The sequence below is a fragment of the Alternaria postmessia genome, assembly GCF_024291825.1.
Source record: "Alternaria postmessia strain BMP 2775 chromosome Unknown scaffold_43, whole genome shotgun sequence".
NCBI lineage: Eukaryota > Fungi > Ascomycota > Dothideomycetes > Pleosporales > Pleosporaceae > Alternaria > Alternaria postmessia.
The window spans coordinates 16,106-37,867 of NW_026260116.1; the positions used below are offsets into that span (position 1 = coordinate 16,106).

At 49.2% G+C, this 21,762-nt stretch overlaps 4 protein-coding genes across 4 annotated transcripts; 2 read left to right on the plus strand and 2 right to left on the minus strand.

Annotated features, from left to right (window-relative positions):
• Positions 1 to 1,666: 1,666 nt before the first annotated feature.
• J4E82_006900 (uncharacterized protein) lies at positions 1,667 to 2,617 on the minus strand (the record flags this gene model as incomplete). The annotated part of the gene is made up of 2 exons (XM_051733151.1): positions 1,667 to 1,891; positions 2,048 to 2,617. The coding sequence occupies 2 exons, from the start codon at positions 2,615 to 2,617 to the stop codon at positions 1,667 to 1,669; spliced, it is 795 nt and encodes a 264-aa protein (XP_051587035.1).
• A 2,041-nt stretch (positions 2,618 to 4,658) lies between these two features.
• J4E82_006901 (uncharacterized protein) lies at positions 4,659 to 5,676 on the plus strand (the record flags this gene model as incomplete). Its single annotated transcript, XM_051733152.1, has 2 exons — positions 4,659 to 4,665; positions 4,775 to 5,676. The coding sequence occupies 2 exons, from the start codon at positions 4,659 to 4,661 to the stop codon at positions 5,674 to 5,676; spliced, it is 909 nt and encodes a 302-aa protein (XP_051587036.1).
• A 334-nt stretch (positions 5,677 to 6,010) lies between these two features.
• On the minus strand, positions 6,011 to 9,061 carry J4E82_006902 (uncharacterized protein; the record flags this gene model as incomplete). The annotated part of the gene is made up of 7 exons (XM_051733153.1): positions 6,011 to 6,160; positions 6,220 to 6,461; positions 6,534 to 6,942; positions 7,836 to 8,186; positions 8,240 to 8,323; positions 8,381 to 8,657; positions 8,715 to 9,061. 7 exons carry the CDS (start codon positions 9,059 to 9,061, stop codon positions 6,011 to 6,013), a joined length of 1,860 nt encoding a protein of 619 aa, XP_051587037.1.
• Positions 9,062 to 11,400: 2,339 nt separating this feature from the next.
• J4E82_006903 (uncharacterized protein) lies at positions 11,401 to 15,696 on the plus strand (the record flags this gene model as incomplete). Its single annotated transcript, XM_051733154.1, has 3 exons — positions 11,401 to 11,994; positions 12,052 to 13,259; positions 13,317 to 15,696. The coding sequence occupies 3 exons, from the start codon at positions 11,401 to 11,403 to the stop codon at positions 15,694 to 15,696; spliced, it is 4,182 nt and encodes a 1,393-aa protein (XP_051587038.1).
• Positions 15,697 to 21,762: the final 6,066 nt, after the last annotated feature.

Below are 21,762 nucleotides of genomic sequence, written 5' to 3' on the forward strand. Positions count from 1 at the left end.
GCTTGTACCATGCTAATTGCTCTGCAGTAAACGCATGGTGCGACATGTTATCATCTAGAGATAGTATTGACGCCCAAATACCTGGTCCCTGGATTAGATCCATGTTGCAAGCCGACCCTGAAATGCGCATTAGCGTTCAATCACTTGTCGAGGAGATCCACCATGCAAGCTCCGATCCCGAGATACCCGTTATCTTCGCTGGGCTCTGTTGCAACGAAGAACACGATGTCGCCGAGACTGTGGCCACATCTGTTTATCAAGCAAACATCATGAGTTCCAGGGCCAGCACTATTGTCTTTAGCACAAGACCTTCAACACCAATGCATGCGCTAGCAAGTCGTAACCCATTTTACAATCGCCCACTTTCTTATCCAGTAATCCCTGAGATGACTTTTGATCTCGAGGATAGACGATCCAACAGCAGCCCAGCAAGTGTTTCATCGAATACGACAGTTATTGCACGTCGCACGGGAACAAATCCATTCTGGGTAGACGAAGACACTTCTGGGGTGGCTTTGGAAGAGATGGGAATTGCCTTGCCGTACGAAAAGTCGAAGATCACGGATCGATCAAGACGATGTCACCCTATATTGAAGCCAAAATTAAACTTTCCAGATAAGGGCGACCAGCGTACAGTCAATGAGGTACTTTGCGAATGGCTAAGTGAATTCGCAGAAGACCCATTTTGGTCATTCACAATACTCACGGGATTTGAAAGACATCCCGGGTATCGCCTTCTACACAGACTTGGGGATAAAAAGACGCGTTTTCACCAGGCTTTGAAAGCGCTGTCGAACAGACTATTCGCTAGTCATGAGCCTGCCAATCAAGAGTTTATGCGAAACATTGTTAGCATCATGGATCGCATGGATGTTCCATATATTGTACACAGCCTTGGCTTCACCTGCTTTTATCCTGATGGAATCCTATCGGGGTTTGGCAAAGACAGTTCGATCGGAAGAGACGGTTCGATCGAAGTTGACGGCCTTCAAGCTTTGAGCCTTCTAGATAAATCACGTCGTAAAGCCCTAGAATGGTGGCACGACTGCTTGACAGCTCCCAGGCAGACGTGGTATGAGAAGCTGAAGTCAACACGGGTCATCTGCATTCAATTAGACCAAGTTGAGTTCACTCCCTTTCGTGTGGGTTGCCGAGAAGATCGATCTTCCGTCGAAACCTCCTCGTTACACCGGGAATCCTTTTTTGAGCTGAAAAACGCAGGCGCGAAACTCTGCGTTGGTGCCTCTTTCAAATATCTTTGCCAACGGTCGACAAATCCTCATATTAGAGCAATCGTATCTGACCCATCCAATGATCTGCACAATCTTGATCAAGTTTTAGAAGATTGGAAGCGCCAGCATCGATATGCCGAGGTAGGTAGAGCTAGTATCGTTTTCAAATAGCGAAATCCGTGGGTCTACCACCTTTCTAGAGTTCTAGTAGCGTTCTGCTACGTATTCTGACCCTCAGAGGGAAAGGTTTTGAAGAAAAGGGGGTGGACAGCACAGCTGCTGTCAGACACAAGCGATACATTGATACTTGATTGATAACAATAAAGTACGCACTTGTATTGAACTTTACATTACTCCCTGTGAAAACTTCCGTCCCTGCCTACGCAGTCTGCAATTGCAAGCTATTCGTAAAACCCAGCATTTCCCAATTCGCTTCATGGGTTATAATCGCGGATTGGCCATGAGTATGTGTTGTTTTCGCTTCGAAGAACGGTACCATTTGCTAGGGTGTAGAAGTATTTCAGCCATTCAATGTCCGTAGCTTGTATTGACCTTTGAAACAAGTAGCCCATGATTGACAACGGGTTCTTCACTCCTATGAGGATGGCTGGAGTCGGTTCGCTGGAGGTGTTCGCATGCTCGTGTCTTAGGCCCATCACCTAAAATGGGAGGTCTAGGTCAGCGCGGTGTTTAACAAAAAGAGAGAGAAAGGTAGGCACAACATCCATGTGCAGGTTTAATACGATGCAACCTAGGCCTGTCTCGCACCCACTTTACAACAAGACATTTGACCTGGCCCTCCAGTCTTGACTTACATGTCCCAATTCGTGCTGAAAAGAGTTCCTCATTCTAGACAGACCACTTGGTGTGAAAGTTTTGTCATACACCAGCAGTTGTCTGGGCTGTGCTCCTCGCGGTTCGTTTGGGAAGAACGCTGACGCCACGGCTGTCGCATGTGTGCCGCCATATACGACCTCGAAAGCCGCTTCTGCCCGAACGAGTGTCCATTGAAACTTCACTCCAGGATTCCTTGAGTTCCAATCTGTTGCTGCGGCCCACATGGTGTCGCTTATAAGCTGTCCTTGTCCTCCTGGCCATCCTGGATGATATGATATGTATTTGATGACGCTGCCAGGCTTAAACCGTGAGACCTGGTCCCGAAGACCAACATGAATAGCTTTTCTATCGCCTTCAGATTGAGTCTCACACTTGTATTCTGCTGTAGTCTCATCAGTAGGTGTTATTGGTACTGGTGTGGCCTCCCCGATCCCGGTTGTAGCGCATTCGGCGCCATCCGTCCCTTCGAGGGCATTATGGCTTGCTGTGTCTGATAGCTCGCCTGCTGGTACAGCAGCGGCTCCGAAAAAGGTTTTGTTACCATCCATTTTGGTGTATGGATTTAGCAGTGAGTGAGAGTAGAGTCCTCGTTGTGTGGAGTTGCGTTAGTAATGGGGTGTTTGCGTTTATTGGAAGGATGATAGGTCCACGTCGGTATAGTGTCAAGACGTTTTAGGGAAAGGAAGTGAAGGACAGTGGGATTCTGGTGTTGCGCGTATCTGCAGATGATAGAAAAGTGCGTTGGCGTGACTGGTACTTATAGACATCAAGCTACCACCGATATGTAAACGCAATCCATCCCCGCAGCTGATGCTCCAGCTTCCTGCGGCTGCGGCTCCGATGTCTTACGATTGTTTTGCTCAGCTTCGTAATACAAGTATGACACGAAAGCTCAGCTCTGGAGGATCGAAATATATCATTCGACCAGTTGAATTCCTCAATCCCTTCTCGACTCCAAGACGTGCCTACCAATTGCCCTATCCGTGAAAGCCCATGTCTCAGCTTGACGCAGTAAGATTCATATGTGCAAGAATTAGTGGTCTTGAACCCCCGATGAGGGTCATCTGATTGAAGAAAATTCGCATGAGGTGATACCCTTCCAGTGAATGTAGCCCTCACACCACCAAGTCCACCTGCAACTGTGGCGATCGAGTTTGATGTCTTTGTCTCATAAATATGTTTTGTGCGTTACAATGAGCTCTATCGAATGGGTATACTTAATATTTTGGAAATGTGACAAATTGCCGTGTAATCTCGACCAACAATAAATCAGAGCTCGCAGCACTTAGCAGAAAGCAACCCAGTCGCTATGTACTTCCAAGACCGATACATCATGTTTGAAGAACGCGTTATGATGATGTTTAGTTAGTGAGCTACTAGTATACAAAAGTCTTTCCTAACCAATCATTGAAAACATCGTTACTGATGGGCTGAAAAGACCTTTGGTATGCTGACGGCTGCTTAACCAGTCATCTTTATGATGTGTTGCCCAGGTATGTGGTGAACTCTAGCAGCATTCTGTTTCCGACATCAGGTGAAAACATTGACGACCGATAGGATGGAAAAAGCGTTGGTAGTATTCTGTGGGCCGCCGACATTTCCCCCCATTTCAACTTCTTGGTTAGACCTAACACTTTCGTTTCGTTGTGGGCCAGTAAGTGACGTCCTGAGGATTAAACCCATACAAGATAAAGAGACACTGAAAGCACAACAGAGTAGAAGTATCCCATTCAGACGGTCACGTGGATCCGCTATTTCCTTAGCTTACGTGCCTCAGATTTTAACACCCAAGGTTTGGCCAAGCAATATAGAGTTTCGCCAGGCGAGCCAAGCGCAGCTAAAAATGCGAAAGCTGAGCATTCTCCGTTAGTGCTCAAGCGTGTAGGTATGTTTGCATTTGTTCATGCAAAAGATGGTGTTGTGTGGTATCTGCAACTCGTCAAATCAAGCCCGTTGGTTGGTTCGCCGATGCGGGGTGTTCCCCTCAATGTCTTGAAAAGCAATACTGGTAGAGCTGAAACCTTCCCTAGGTAGCAACATGATGGCTTGATCATGCCATTGATACACTTTCCATTATGCCCTTCAGCTTTGCTGACAGGCGAACGCCTTGTTGGTTGAAGTGCACATACCTTGTGCGGGGTTAGAAGTTGGAGGTATCTCAGATCGTGCATCGCCAAACATGTAGTGCTGAAGCGACATGCAGTGAGCTGAGCTGGAAATACCCACTACAATACTCATACGAGAGTTGAGAGCTGATCCCTGTCTACACTGCATCACACATCCAAGCTTTCCAAGAACTGTAACATATAAGTCCTGCTATCCTAAGCCATAGCGTCGTTCTCCTTCATCCAGAGACGATCAAATCCTTCAATTCTTTATTCTTACTGAAAAGACTTCATCTTTCGACTTCCTACTCAACCTTCATCATGGAAAAGGTCCAGCAGTATCCTATCTGCGGATTTGTACCTCCATACATTCTCTCGGCCATAGCCGACTCTGCCATCGCCAAATCTGATCATGTCGGAGAAAATTCTCGTACTGCTTGCAAACATACACTTGAACATGGAATGTCCTATGCCACTCAACGCCATGAGCTGTGCGCTAGAACTCAGGTTGGTCCTCCAGATGCTGGAAGAGGCTTCACCACTAAATGCGTTCTTCGCACAATTGCTGACTCCAAGTAATCCAGCAAACTCTGGCGACAGCAGGAGCTACACAGCCAGGCCCCATGCAAAGAAAGATCTATGATTGCAACAGAACCGACAATCTCCCTGGGGTTCTTGTTAGATCAGAAGGAGATGACCGCACTGAGGACCGCCAAGTCACCAATGTCTACGACGGATTCAAAATTACGCATGACTTTTTTTCGGAGATCTTCAAGCGCAACTCCCTTGACGGTGAAGGGTTGCATCTTATTGGCAGCGTCCATTACAGACCGAGAAGCACGCCAAAAGGATACAACAATGCCTTCTGGGATGGTGAAGCGCAGCAAATGGTTTTCGGCGATGGCGACCACATCACCTTTGACTTCCTCACCGACTCGCTGGATGTCATCGCCCACGAACTGAGCCATGGCTTCGTCCAGTTCTCCTCACCGCTTGTGTATAAAGGGCAGTCAGGGGCCTTGAATGAATCTTGTGCCGATGTGTTTGGTTCCATGGTCGAGCAATGCCATATGAAGCAGAGTGTGGACGATGCAGATTGGATTCTCGGTCAGACACTCTTCCCTGTCGCGTTTACAGGTTCTGCGCTACGAACTTTTAAGGCTGGGAAAGCATATACAGATGACCCTATCTTCGGAACTGACCCGCAGCCAAAGCACCTGGACAATCTCTACACAGGACCTGATGATAATGGAGGCGTTCACATCAACTCTGGGATCCCGAATCATGCCTTCTATCTGGCAGCGAAATCTCTTGGTGGGTTTTCGTGGAAAAAGGCTGGCAAGGTGTGGTACGAGACCATGATTTCAGGTAAAATTGAACCCAACTGCGATTTCAAGACTTTCGCGAGAGCCACAGTGGATGTCGCCGGAGAGAAATTCGACGATGAGTCGGTACAGAAGGCTGTTAATGATGCGTGGGTCAAGGTCGGAGTGCTCCCTTAAACAAAAGTCCAAGCTCGTGATTGTTGATAATATGAATGGTTCCATAACGTAAGCAAAAGCTGAGCTGTGCACCTTTGCGAAGGCGTTGCCTTGTCCACCTTGCGTCCTCATGTCTCAACCGGATGATGTTAAACTACTTCCTCGTGGAAACAAAATGATCATTGCTACTTGTTACGATGTTCCAACGCCACAAGGCTGTTACGATGAACGGAAAGGAGCTTCTAGAAGTGAGGCTTTCAAGTCATCGGCATACTCAAAATGGCGACCAAATAGCGATCAGCCGTCAAGTGCGAGGACCCAATCTAACCCCGGTTGATACAAAGTACTCCACAGTCTAAGTGATGGCGATAGAGTACGCACTGGTGGTCAACTTCGCGTTACTACCTGTAAACACCTCCGTTCCCGCCTGCACAGTCTGTAAGTACAAGCTATTCGTAAACCCGTTATTTGCGTAGTTGGTTACCAAGTACTTGAAAAACAGATTCTGCATCGCAAAAGTCAGCGTCTCCAACAAACTCCACTGCATCCACGCGAACAACTTACCAAGTCAGCGCTGAAGTTAGTGGCAGCGCCCCCTCGAGCCACGAAGCTGTATACTTTGACGGAGCCATTTAGACCGTACGCAAGGTCGAAGATCGTGCCACCAGCAGTTACGGTGGCAATAGGTGTGAAGGGATATCCATTCGAAGACAAGGGTGATACACCGCCGAATACACCAAGCCAGACCATGACTTCGAAGAGATTGGCGCCACTGGCTGATGCGCCGAGGAAGGTGTCATAAGCGACTACAAGATATAACATCCATATTAGCTTTTAGTCGCGTGAAGGAAATCAGGAAGAGTGCGCGAGGAGCATACCGTTGACCCGCAGATCCGTTCCAGTATAGCTCCACTTCCATACCGTCGGCATGCTTGTGTAAGCACTTAGCTGCTTCTTCGTGAAAGTCGTCTCGACGTTCGTGTAGCTCTTCACCTGGTTGGGTGTGCCAGACCAGGACCACGTTGTTGAGTAGGCCAGAGTGTTACCTGTCAGACTGTCGATCTGCGAACATTGAGATCCGGTTCCAGAAGACCAGCCCCAACCATTGGTGTAAAGCGTGTATGGACCGGAGGCTTGGGATTGGTATTGACCGCATTGAGCAGTGGCGCGAGGAAGGAGGTTGGCGGGTGCGGCGAACGCGGATGAAGAGAGTAGAAGAATGATAGAGGTGGAGAATAGCATGATGGTAGTCGACGTGTATTGTTGCGCTGAGTGGGAGAGGATGATCTGGATGAACAAAAGCAGATGCAAGCATCTTATATACCTTTCCAGACGCTCTTTTCATCCGTCTCGAGCGATGTTGCCTCCACATTTCACAATCACTCATCTCGTTTCGTACGAGATCATCAAGATTCAATGCGCAGTTCTTCCTTCCACATATTTCACACTGGTCACTCCTTACGCGCGGACATCGCCGTGTGCAGCACAGCAGTAGTAACGACCAATCGCACTGACCAACCCATGACCCATCATCGCGAAAGTCCGTAAGCCACTGACATAGCGAGTTCCCACCAGGCAGATATGGTTTTCTGACAGGAGCTTGTTCGAAGTCAATGTAAGCCACACCTGCTGCACGACATCAGCCGGTCCAATGATTCGCCTTCAGGGTCCACCAATATAGCTCGCATACTGCACGCGCGGGACGAACCACGATTGAAGGATCGAGACCGCGGTGTGGCGTCAATGGGTGACCGGGTAACGGGTACGAGGCCGGACCGGAAGACCAATAGACTTGCTTCTATAGAAACGTCGGGAAGGATATGTGCATCAGTGGCGTGGACTTCGTAGTCGACGTAAGATATTGGATGAGAAGATGGGCCCATCAAGTGGTTTGCCCGGATAAGGTATTGGAAGAGTGATACTAAAGGGGATTAGTTAGTAGAGAGTGAGTCTTTTGCAAGATGAAGAAGGGTCTAGCTCGGAAATCCATCTGCGCATCTTTATTGTAGAGGGCGATCTAGACCCTAGATCTATGAATCCCACTATTCCGGTACGGAAGCTAGTAACACCTCACGAGGCTGTCTTCACTCAATGATCATGCTGGCCATCATGCAGCATCTCAACGGCGCCTAGACGCCTCGCAATGATCATCTCTTCACACCCAACCTTTAGGACTGCACATCCCAAGGATAGGTCCTCTTGACCCACATGATATCCATCTGACTCGGCTTAGTCGCACGATTCAATAGCGTAGTCCCCTTTCCATGATCATTCCGATCGATATACTGCTGAACAGGACAGTCTTCGCCATCGTTGTTACAGTCTGGCTTCGCGTACCCACTCATGCTAGGATAGTGCATGATGCTTTCGAGGTCGTACCCGGAATTTGCTTTGATCGGCCAACCAGGCTCGACCATGTTCTTGATGAAGGAGGCGCAAGTGCATTGATACTTCAGAGCGCGGTACATGGAGAGGCAAAGGCCATCTTCGGTGATGCGGTCGCCTTCCTTCTGGCGGGCGCGAGTCCAACACTGCATTGGTAATGTTAGCATGTGAGAGAGCTTTCTTTACATGTGGGTGCTACTTGCGTCCTCCCAGTCGGCAAGTTGCTTGTACTGGACTTTGACATAAGTGTCGCGATCTTCGCGGTTGTGTTCATGCGCCTGACCTAGTAACTGTAAGTATTACCATCCGCAGTCTTCGCAGAGGACGTCATACCTAGTACGTGGCCAAGTTCATGCAGGACACCACCAAGCGTGAAGCCATCAGAAAGCCTGACGAGATTCTGCCAGGGCTTGCCGTTTTGCGTCAATCCAACGGAACCACCCCAGCCACCGCCATCCATGAACTCGATCGCCACTGTGTCATAGGGTATACCTGCGTTCCAGCCATCGCGATACTTCTTTACGGGTGCGCAGTACATTGGCTTTCCCTCGCTATCTAGGCGCTCTTTGAAGCTGATAGCATGGCCGGAGTCTTTACCTGCGGTACCACCAAGATACCTAAAGAAAAGGCGTTAGAGAGTCATCGCACCTCATATCAACTGGGCTTTTACATACTCGATCCATTTATCCATACCACCCTCGGTGATATGGCGGATGTTTTTGCGATCCCACTCCTGCGTGAAGCAGTACGGGATGACGACCTTGTTCTCCGAGTTGCGCGGCCAAGGAATTGGTCCGGGGTTAGCATTCCAGGCGTCAGTGGCGCCCTGACCATTCTGACCAGAGGTCTTTTCGAGCTCTTCGAAGTACTGCTCCCAACTAGTGGCTTTGGTACCGTTATCGTAAACTGGAGAAGGAGTGCCGCAGAAAGGACCGAAATTGAGTTGAGGGTCGCTGATGGCGATTGCGACCGCAAGGGCTGCGAGTTGTAGGAAGTAGAAGACAATCATACTCGTGGACATTCAACTCAAAGTGGGTGGAGGTGGACTGACTGGTAACGCGGCCAGGAAGAGAGTCGATTATACCGTGAACTGGCCAAGGCAGAAAGACTGCGAAGGACTGGTGGTACGTGCGGGTGGGTGCGTCACGACTGATGAGAGTGAGAGTGAGTGTAGAAATGCGCAACGACGTAGCTGTAGATGTAGCGGAGAAGGCGAAAGCGGCTGGCAATGACAACATAAATGGTGACCACAACATTTCCTCTGGTCAACTTGTAGCACTCTTAATGCAGAGAAGACCAGCAAATCTAACACGAACATCGCTGCCATGGCCCTATCAATGATCCGGCTCTTTCCTCCTCAATAGGGTAGTAAACGCCCTATATCTGAAGAGCTCACCCGCTATGTCTTTGATCGTCGTCGGTACTTGAAGCATCTTTCATCAAGCCTGAAACAAGGTTGGGGTTCAAGCAAATGATCAGTAACATAAAGCACCGAGCTCCAAAACGAAGGCCGGTTTCTAGATCCTCGAATAGTGTTCGACGGTCGTAGATTTACACATACATATAGACTTCGAGCGCAAGACGTTACCCAAAACTCTGGCTTCTAGTACAAGACACATGGTGTGAGCTAAGATCGCTCTCGGTTAGTGAGGGATGGGTTCGCTTTTGAATCGGAGATATCGCTCGATGGAAGTGGAGAAGCTAAAAGGATGGGCACGACCCTTTCATGAGGTCTTTGACGGAAGCCTGAGAGTCTGTCAGTTTGAGTGACAGCAATAGCAGTGTTGAACGTTCTCACGTAAACAATAAGACGCACGCTGCCAGTCGGTTGACGAATTACGAACTACTGTGATTGACGTAGTTGCCGAAGCTGAGTTAGTCCTAGATGTGAGCTTTGGTTGGAAAACATCGATACAATGCAGGATCGGATAGCAAAAACTCAATCATCCGTAACCAGCAAACAATTTCAGCGCCTATGTTGTTATTTGACGCGTCGAGCTATATTACTCAAGATTTCGCTTGCGGAATCTATCGATTGATCATACTATGTAGGATGATTAACGTGCTCGTGTTCGGCAAATGCCCCACCACCTACACATCTGTCGCACCTCTACCACACGACACTATAGAGCGACACAATAGCTAGAATTGTGCAAACTCGAAGTGAAGCAGTAAACACGGCAATGCGATCAATTTCTCCTACCTTAATGTTGCTGGTGATTGCCTCTAGGTGTAAACAAGAGGACTAGTGGTGGGGCGATGATGCAGTTGCCACCAAGTTAAAACTGCGGCTGAGACAAAGGCTCGACATCAAGTCGTAGGTGGTGGCGTTGTGCTCCCATGATCATACGGCATTGGTAATTCTGGCTTTCGTGAAGCATGATATTGTGCCCGAAAGGTTTCGAATGCGTGCCTGTCCAAATATTTGGGGCGTGAAGCGACGGTCAGACCGTATTGATGCGCAAGGCTGAGAAGGTCGGACGCCCGGAAGAGAGGCCATCTTTCTGCGCAGGACGTTCACGAACTTCAAAGCCACCCGGGATTCAGCACAACACCCTCTGCCTGCTTTTTGGCTTGTGGCTTGAAAGCCATCCAATTATCGTAAGCTCTGCACCCTCTTCGGTAATCCAACCACCGATGTTTCTCTTGCATAGCTCTCCTTGCGTCCAATAGGCTTAGCAGAGGCCTGCGCGCTTACCTGCAGGCCTCTTAGATACACGTACTTTGTGCTGTGGTGTGCCATCATATGTCTCGATGATATGTGCCCACATGCATTTCGCCCGCGTCTGCCTTCGAATTCCCTCATTCTTGCGTTCATGTTTCCACAGGCGTAGATACGAACGGGCGACTCGTGCCGTCCCGAGAAGTTGAGATCCGTACAGACGTTATTAGCGACACCTGCTTCGCTATCTAGTAAAAGAAAATAGGAGGAAAACAAAGTGTACGGGCATCGGCATACCTCACGAGGCTGAAATCAATACTCGCAGCAGTCCCTAGTTAAAGCGCTAATCTTACATAGCCAAAGCGCCTTGAGGGCTATCCTCCACGCGGTGGCGTTCATTTCCGTATTCGCGAGGCTCTTCTTCCCTCGATCACGCGCGCGCGCAGAGTGGTTATATGAGGTTTCTACTCCTGTTGGTAGGTTCTGCAGATTTCTTGTGCATCCCTCAGCCTTGTGTACCTCTTTCACAACTTCACCCAACAACTTCCGCTTGTCGACCGCAGCATTACAACAGAACAGCACATTCAAACCAAAGGTGTCGACAAACGCAGACAGGGGGGCTGCGCAGCTGTGATGGTCGTCGACTCGCACCCAACCTCCTACTCGACGTTGCTGAAGTTCAACGACGTAATATCTCCATGGATAGTAAGAAGCTCACTATTGATCTTAGGCGAGCCTTAGAAGATCAAAGGGAAAAAGCGATGCGACGCAATAAACTGGTTCACAGAGGAGGCTACATCTCGAACGATTTTGTTCAAAAACTGTTCACTACAGAGAGACTCACGCGCCAGGTGCAACTGAGTACATCTCCACAATCTCCGCAGGAACTACAGGACCTCGTAAATTTTATCGAGAAACGCGCAACGAAGATTTTCGCGATCCTCCTTCTGATCGACCAGGACGGCCTGATAGCAGGCTTGTACGGACAACGGCCCGTGGAGGATGACCGTTCGCTTTTCAATAATGCAGATGCCGCCGCGAGCAAACCTTACTGCACAATAGAGAGGTTGCAGAAAATCCCCCCGTTATGTGCAGTAGCGGAGAAAGTCTACAAAACCCAATGGGTATTTCCTGCAGTGCTTTCGCCGAACGTTCACCTCGATTTCGACCCAAAATTCTTCAAGTTTCCGTTCCAGACATCCTCTACAAGGATTGGGTCTGGTGCATCCGGACAAGTGCATCGAGTGGTGTTCGAGAAAGGTTACCTTAAGGGCTTGGATGACCGTGATATAGTAAGCATCGCCGTCTAGGATTTGGTATCCTAGTATTATCGTTGCTAATCCAAGCAGATCGTCGAAGTTGTGTACAAGAGGATACGCGAGAACGATCAGCGTCAGGACGACATGAAAAGAATAATGAAAGAGATGACGTTCTTAAGACGCCGCCAACACGGCAACATATCACCATTGATCGCTAGCTTTACTGCTGGCTTAGAGCAACCCACGAAGCCAGAGGACATGACAAAATGTTTGTATTTGCTGTCGCCACGAGCGGACATGGACATGCAAGTATGGTTGGATCGTGAACCAGACTACATAGAAGAGACCTACTCCGATTTATGGGACACCCAAAGCTTCAAGAACCACATATTCGATTCTATGCGAGGACTGATTTCCGGACTGGCTTACATTCATCAACAGATCGGTGAGCATATCGGATATCACGGGGATATCAAGCCGAAGAACATCCTGAAGTTCCACTCGGAAGGGAAGCTGGCCTGGAAAATTTGTGACTTTGGCACTTCGAACCTCAAGACGATCGATGACACAGCCACTCGGAGTTGGGAAACTACCCTCTATTGGGCGCCAGAAGAGTTCTCCGTTGATACGTCAGAAGATGAGAATCACGGTCGGTCACACGATGTCTGGTCGCTGGGTTGTATATTCCTTCTCCTAGCCACCGTACTGGAATACAGATGGAGCCCTAAAGGGCTAAAAGAATTCGAAGGACTCCGTGCCAATGGTAGCACGAACATGTTGGACCATGCTTTCAGCAAGTGTCGTCCTCAGATTACTACCTGGATAGCCCAGCTCAAGGACAAATGTAAGGAGTCCAAGGAGCTCCAAGAACTCCTTGATCTCATAGCAGCGATGTTGGAGCCACGCGAAACTCGAATCTTCTCATGGGAAGTGGCAGTCGATCTCTACACGATCACAGATCCTATGAGAACGAAAGAAGAAACTTTGGATCATCTTGGCCGAGTGATTCAAAAAGCGAGATCTGCGGACCTGGAGCTGAAACACAAACCAATGGCTCGAGCCAGGGAAGATTCTAGAAAGGATGGAAGGTACCGCAGAATTTTATTGGAACATGGATGGTACGATGATAAGACGACTGAAAGAGAGAAGAGAGCATGTGCTGCTGAGCGCTTTGTGTCGACCCTTCCCACACCTGGAACTGGCGATCGTATATTCGGAATGGATGGAGTTCTTGAAGACATACGTCAACGATTTGAGAAAACGGATTTCTTAGCGCTCGTTGGATTGCGAGGTGTTGGGTGCGTACAACAGGTTGCCGTCTGCTGACTATCCTGGACTCAACTGATCTTATATAGGAAATCACTGGTTGCCCTTCATCATGCTGATCGTGCTAGCAAGCAGTATCAGCAAAAGTCTCCTCCAGAGAAGAATGTCTTCTGGGTAAGCGCGCATAACATCGAAGATTTCCACGACTCATACGCAGCCATCGCAGCCAAGTTTGATGCCGACAATGCAGGACTTCGCCCACAGGAAAAGCTCTGGGAGTCTGTAAAGCGTCGTCTTGAGCGTAAATCCACAAAAAAATGGTTGATGGTTGTTGACGGACTTGATCATGATTGGGAAACCCGAGTCATCGGACCCTTCTTACCCCGTACGAATGGCCAGATCTTGTTTACCACGCGAAACTATCTCCTGGTCAAAGATCTGGTGGTTTGGGAGCAGCGACGGGCCTACATCGAGATGCAGTCCCCTGACAGTTCGACAGCCATGAAGCTATTCCGAACATATGTCGACAACACACTCTTTGAAAATAGTAGTAAAAACGCCACACGACTCTTAGAAGAGTTCAACTGGCCGGAGATGATACGACGAATATCGCGATACATGAATGATAGGCAGCTGACGTGCAGCGATATGTATGACATCCTCAAGAAGAGAAAATATGAGGAAATGGAACGACTTCTGCCAAGCTTTGCCGAGCATCTGCTCATTCCTACCATAGGAACCTCTCTACGAGAGGAGAACGAGCGGTCCGATGAACTAAGACTTCTGTTGTTGCTCTGTTTGTTCGACAACGAGGTAGGGCTCGATCTAAAGCTCATTCAAGTGGAGTACGATCAAAAAGACTATCGGCGAGTAGAAGATTGGCTGGAGAAGTTGCTTGCTTGCTGCTTCATTCGCAAACAAAATAAAGATCCCAAACACTCGGTGTACTTGGTCGACAAAACTGTACACCTAGCTGTGCGGACGTGGATGGAGATCAACGAGACGCCGACCCGCAAGCTTGAACGGTACAACAAAATCCTGTCTATGCTGTACAGAAGCTACGATTCTAGAAAGAGAAAGGAACAGAAAAAGAGGAAGCGCAAAGCTTCGAGAGAACAAAAGCCATTTGCCAGTTTTAAGGACATTCTCATACCACATTTCAACAGTTTCGTCGAATATGTCAAAACTGTTCCAGAGCAGATTGATTTCCCACTATATGATCGAGCTGTTCAGGCGGTCCTGATGTTCTCAGATGTTCTCTTGCACGAAGGCCACGTTGAGACTGCTGTCGTGGTTCTAGAGTTTACCAAGAGACACTTCAAACTGGACGGCCTTCAAAGGTCACACGAAGATGAAAAGGAGGAGGACATCCGAAGCACGGATAAGAAACAACTGGAGATTGATGAGAAAAAGCTGAGGCGCCGACGTAGTGTATACTTCCAGCTTGGCAAACTTCTAGCGAAGGCTTATCGCCTTCGAGCGAAAGACGAAAAGTCGCGTGAACTCCATTACTTCAAAGAAGCAGAAAAGCTGATTGATTGTTTGCAGCGGAAGATTGCAAGCGGCGATGACACAGTGGTGTGGGCAGGGAGGGAAATACGTGCGTGGGAGTTAGAACTAGAAATGATACGCGTGTTCGGGGAGAGCAAACAATTCGACAAAGCCTGGACTAGGTTCAAAAGTGTTTCGAATATCGGGGTAAAGGTCAAAAACCACGAAGCAGTGCTGCCGCAGCCTATAGGTGCTTCGCATAGTTCAAAAGACGAACAGGAGCTGCGTAGACTTGCAATCCGAGCAAAACGGGAGGAGTGCTTACTGAACTTCGCTCACGGGCAGAAACACGACTTCAACGACAAGAAGAGGATGGCGAGGCGCAGTTGGAAAGCTGCACACGATGCCTGTATCTGCTCAAAGATCGCTGTGCAACAATGGTTTTCCACGGACGATACGTTGAACTTTGAGATTGAGGAGGACGAAGCGAAGATATTGGTGAGGCTTGGCAGCAAGGAGAACTTAGACACTGCCGAGATGATCTTCGAGAGAGTCTTGCGTTCATGTTCTGAAGGAGGTGAGTATGCTTGCGAACACAAAGCCTGGGATATACAATCTAGACTTGCTGAGATCAGGCTCAAGCGAAGGAACCCTGGGGATCTTGAGAGCGCTAGGGAGTCGTTGGAAGAGCTGGTAAAGGTTACTCGCGCTTCTCTTGGAGTTCAGAATGTTTTGACGGACCGTTGTGCTGAACTATTGATCGAGGCACTCAGAGCGAAGAGGAAGACAAAGAAAGCTGTAGAGCTTGAGAAGGATACAAAGGAAGCTTTTGAGCTCGAGAAGGAATTTGGTAAATCACCTCGCTTCGAGAAGCACTCCCAGTGGACTAGATGGCTGCAGGAAGGGACGAGAGAGTTTTGGTATCATATACTTGGCTTCGGTGTTCTTGTGATGATAGCCTGGATGCTAGGAGTGTAGCCTTAGTCTTGCGTATCACAGTATCGCCGTTATGTAATGCAGTGTCGACAATGATTGCTTGTCGGTCCGTACATGACAGCGCGATAAGAAGGACCCAATGCCAGTTTGGGGAGTGAGTAAGCGCAAAGAACAGCAAGAATGGTAGATATTTGCATTCCATGAACTACTAATAAGTTGTAGAAAAGTGTGTACAGGAGAAATGAAATGGATGCTAGCACACGCGTAGAAACAGATGCTAGAGGCGCTCGAAGCGCGCGAAATATGCCGTGCGCCCGCCCAATGGATGCCGTATACCTGCCCAATATATGCCCTGACCCAAGCGCCGATGTATGCTCTGATGCTGCATGCCATCTTGTTTCCACGTAATGCCCACCCGTAAACTAGATGCAGATCCTCTTGCCGGTATAAGGGTATTCGCAGTACGCTGCACGAAGCTCAACGCTTGTGATATTGGTAAAAAGTATGCTGATCATCGTGAATCGAGGCGACGCTCGATGTCGAGGGCGTTGGAGAGTATGGCTCGAGCTCGTTGCGGCGGTTGCATTTGGACGAAATGCTCGGCGTGGACGATGAGGGTATAGCGCCCGAGCCGCTAGCGGCAACAAGTGGATCAATGTGGAGCGTAGGTCGAGGACGTCGTTCGGAGATGGAAATCGAGGGTGTACGAAGAGAAGATCGTTTGACTAGCTCCTCAAGTCTGTGGGGCTATCGTTAGTACATTTGCGACCGCCAAGCGGACTGGCATACCTACAAAGCTTTCAGGAGCTGTTCAGGTACAGGACCGACCTCGGGCTGGAGCATAGTTGAGACCAGAGACCGGGGCGAGTCTTCCGACAGGTGGTCACCATCATCTTGAGGTAGAATCAGATGCAGGCGTGCCCTAGAGAAGGGACAGCGGATATATTGCGTTACCGCAGCTGGGTGGGTGGCAGCTCGTCTTATCGGAAACTCCTCGAACTGGTCCAGGACAGCCATGTTGCGAAAGAGTGGAACCGTATCGTGCAAGCGGCGGGTAGTAGTGCGAGGAGCGCGGCGCGATCGCGGCGACAGCTTGGTAGCTCACGCAGGGACGGGGAGTCGAATGCAGGGAATGATTGGACTTGGAGGTTGATTGAGCGAGTGGAGGTTTAGCAGCTCCACTTGAGAGCTGGACGGACCTTTCCCGACTGCGTCTCCGCCGTCAGGAACACGCGGTGGGTAGTGTTGTCTACAGGGACTTGTGTTCGTGGAAGCACTGTTTCGTGCCTGAGCTTTGGTGTTGTTACACCCCCAATGACGTCCACGCGGCGGCACATCGGAGTTGCGCCACCCGACTCAATAATTCAGTTGCCCATCTAGCACACAGCCCAAAGCCACAAGCAAACAGCATATCGTTCCTAGAGCACGACTAAATCCCTTATTGACTTCTATGAACACGTCCTCGACACGTGTTTGATCGCAAAACAGTGCATGCAAAATTCGAGTCGTGCATCATCGCATTGCACATCTGCCAGACTCCTAACACAATACATCGCAACCTGACTGCCTTTCAAGTACGTAACAACAAGTCCTCGACCCCGAACGATTCTGGATAGCCTGGCGCATCGTCACGCTCAACTACATACTTTCTGCCATTCTCAGTTGTCCCAGTAATCTCCAAGATAGTCCCTTTCTGCCAGTATTCTGGTATGGTTAGCTTTGATGTTCAACAACAGATGCCAAAAGACTACGAACCTTCCAGCCAGTACCAGACTTGAGCATCGACCTTGAATGTACTGGATACACAAGAATTCTTTGGAAAGTCATTCTTCGCCATAGTCGCAACACTTCAATATGCTGCGGTGTATATAAAAAATTGGGTTCTCAAGGCTGGAACAATATAGGACAGGTTGGGTCGTGACTGTTCAGGCAGTCCTAATCGTAATGGCGCTGTCTTGAAATGGAACAATCTGAGCGAGGTAGGTTGTATTGTCACCAAGAAGCGTGTGTCCTGGCTATCAATATAGCCTGCTCAAGGCGTACTGCAGCCTAGCTCTGCCCGCTTGATTCAGCCCGTGTCAGTCTTTTCTGCCCACCTTCTTGACAGCCTTGATGCGGACAGCTACCTCTGAGGTGTCCGCAAAACAAGGCGATGATCTGCCGCGGCAGACTGCACGGCTGATCGCACGGCGAATGAGCATAGGTGGGGCGCCCACCCTCGCTGCGCATCGAAGGACAGCTCCCAAAGTTTTCGTGTTACTTCTACTGATCACGTGTTCATTGAGGCTGAGCTGAGTCGAAACGCCCTCCAGCCTTCCGCACCGCACCCCAAAATGTCGTTCCGATACCCAGGTGTTTCATGCCAAGGACAATCTGCTCATCATACTTTCATGCAGCGATAGAGCTCTGTTAGCAACACATATGGACCCACTTTCAGCATCGGCCAGCGTTCTGACTGTACTGGGGGCTGCCGCAGGTACCTGCAAAGTTCTCTACGACTTCATCATCGAGTTCAAGGACGCCCCCGAAGAGATAAAATGGCAAAACAGAAAACTTCGGCGGTTGGAGGAGAATATCACTTGCCTCTTAAAGGTCTGCGATAAGCTGCCAAAGGAATTGCAGCTGGCTACACATTTCCATGGTATACAGGAGTTCGTCCAGGAGGTCAACACCATCAACGTAGATATCGAGAGAAGAAAGGATTTATTAGGTCGTGGGAAGACAGCTCGCGTCAAGGAAATCTGCAAGTGGCTGCTTCTTGATCGGCATCTAAGACGGTTCTTTGACAACCTGGAACACTATAACACTATCTTATCCCATGCGATAAGTGCAGCCCAACTGTGAGTCCAACTCTAAGCTTAATAATCTCCGTTACTGACAGTACTATCAGTTCCATGTTAATGCATATATCGGGACAGATAACAGAAACGCGGCAAACGCAGATTTGTCCCCAAATCCATGATCACCACGATATTGTGCCGAAGATAGATTCTACTTTGCAAGCGGTCGCTATCGGACATGACCTTTCCAGACCAGGCATCAGAATATCTCCACACGAGCAGCGCCTCCTTGCCCGATTACCCAAGTATGTCGAAACGCTTGGTCTATTGCTTCATCACCGATGGGAGCTTGGCCTCGGCGCGACGATACTGAATGTTCGGAGTGGACCGACAATAACAAGACGATGGTCTCAACAGGGTCAAGATCGCTTTTCTACGGAAGGACGAACTCTGGCGATGACAATCGATTGCACTCGTTTCATGCGCCAGCGTTTCACATTGGTGATTGGCGCCATGTATCATGCATCGTCGATGGTGAAGCTAAGTTTAAGACTGGATCTGAGCTTATCATCTCTGGTGTCATCAAACAACTCAATCTTCAAAGCAATCGAGGTAGGCGATACTGATCACCTGAAGCATATGATGACGACCGAGCAGTTGTCCATGTCCGCGGTCACACGCGGTGGCTATACTCTCTTGCATGTAAGTAACAGAACCCGGAACTACCGATTTGATTCCTGACTTGATGTAAAGTGTGCGGCACGTTATGGTCGACATGACATATTATCCATTCTCGTTGACAACGGAGCAGACATCAACGTCACAAACGACCGGGGCGAGTATGTAGCACGATTGGCAGAAAACAACGACTTAGCTGATGTTTCCAGGACACCCTTACATATCTCTATGAAACAAGGTCGTGACCACGCATGTACGCGGCATCTTCTTGAGCTCGGTGCAAATCCCAGTCAGCCGGACGCTGAGGGCCGAACAGCTTTACATATGTTTTACAACGCTTGCTCAGCTTATATGTTCTTGTATCACCCAGAGGATATCGATACGTGGGCGCAGGACAAAACAGGAAAGACTGTCCTTCACTACATGGCATGGAGTAGCCAATCCGCTGCACAAGAGTTGATACGGTGTACTCGGACAAAGGAAATGCCACAACTCTTGGTCAAAGATCTACAGGGAAAATCGATTCTCCACTACGCTACACAGCGAGGCAACATTGATCTTATCGACTTTCTTCTGGCTCGTCCAGAAGTTGCTACTTTGTGCATGCCTGACTACTATGGCCGAACCCTATTGCATCACGCGACAGAGAGCGGTCGGGTCTCCACGATTGATCTCTTCCTTGCTCGCGATTTCGACCCTGACGCCTTGGATAATAAGGGTCATACGATACTCCATCACGCATGTCGGTGGGGAAATGTCAAAGCGGTCAAACACCTTGTCGACCTAGGCTTCACATATCAGCTCGACGTCGTCGACCACGAAAAGCGAACGCCATTTCAACTGGCAGAGTATTACAGATCTAAAGCAGTCATACTTTATCTACAACAATTGCGGCCAGACAAAGGAGCCAGCTTCGAGAAGCGCGACAAGATCACCGTCGTGACTGAGCCGTCAGATATAGTGAAGCTCAAGCTGCTGCTATCATCAAAAAACGCTCTCGTCCTTCTGCTGCTAGTGTTGTTCATACTGTATGGATTTTGGAGGTACCGGTGACGTTCTGTAAGAGCGATCGTGGCAATGGTGGATCGCCCGTGCTAGGGCGCCCAAATCCTGGCTGGTGATAATACCAACGTCCGCGGATGGAACTACTCACGAAGCGGTTTGATATGCGTTTGAAAGGTACACCTACTCACGAGAACGTTGGGTTCATCCGCTCGGTGTTGGCACCGAGGTTTGCCAAGCCCCAATCCGCGCACATGAAAAGACCCTCTGCCTTCCCGATCTTCCGGCTTGCCATACTGGAGCTCCTTCCTAGATCCTCACTGTGCTAAGACTTGCGAACGATACCCGACATCACAAACTACTGCAGTATGAGTTGTGTATGGGAGGGACGATATCCCAAAGATTCTGTGCCATTCCTTGACAAAGCGCTGTCTATCATCATGATATCCCAGGTACAGTCCGATTCTGATCACTCTTAGCAAACGAGCAAAGCACAGTGAAGAGGCATACCTCGAATGCGAACGGAGGCAAGCTAGTGCGTGGTATATATGAACGGGCTCCATCGGAAGTATGCAGCGAATACAACATCTATCGTTCATAGGGAGGCCATCGAATCGCGCGAGATTGTTGGGATCAGCGCGAAGACACCGGATCATATCAACCAATCTCTGGAACAGGTTGGTACCAAAGAAAGACGGGATGCAAGTATGCCATCATACAAGGATGGATCCTCGATGTTGGCCGGAAGCCAGTCCGAGGATAGCCAAAGCAATGGGAAGGACAATAGGATGGTAAGGGTTTCAAAGAAACACGCGCGTCGTTTGAGACACAAGACTGCGACATACGAATCGGCACTTGTATCTAAAATTGTTACAGCTCGGTATTCTTGCCAGCTGAGGGAAAGCACGCCCCCCGCGGACCACAAGTGCTCGATGTGGATCTTGAAGAATATCCCAAAGTCAGACAGATATCGTGGCTACATGGCTTTGATAAAAGCATTCCAAACCGTGTGAACAGCTTCATACGGCGCTCTATACATGCCGCTCACCAACAAAGTTGATAGCACGGAGTCGCAATTGCACGTACGTAAGATCTACTAAGGTCTACGTAGATCGGTGCTACAAGCCACGCCTTGTACTGTGCACAATACACGCGTCCTATTTCAGAGTTCAAGCTCATAAACGCCGAGAGGATTGTTTGCCTAGCATTAGTGATGTGTTGTGCAATCCGTACCCGAGCTAGGCGTCGTTGTATTTCGTGCCCTGTGTTATAAAGCTTGGGGGAAAAATACATGCGGCCTATAGAGCTTGAGAATTCGAGAAGTTCAGCTCGGTAGTTATTGTTGTTTTGTCACATTGAAACCCTATTGGTGAAGGGTCAGTCAGTGTCGAATGAGAGGAATGGCAAGCGATGCGCGTCCGGAACAACCCGAGGACACCCGCACCATGATCCAGATGGGCACCAGGTACCCGCTGTTCTACAGGAAAACCCTTCTTCCAGGGACGCACCATCTCGAGTGTAGTTTGGGGCGCTTCGGGCTGCATGTAGAATTAAGAAGCTTGTCGCGGCAGGACATCGTGGCGACCAGGAAATGGTGGGGCAATAGTGATAGTGGCTGCTTCCCTAATACCACCGCGACCGCTCGCGA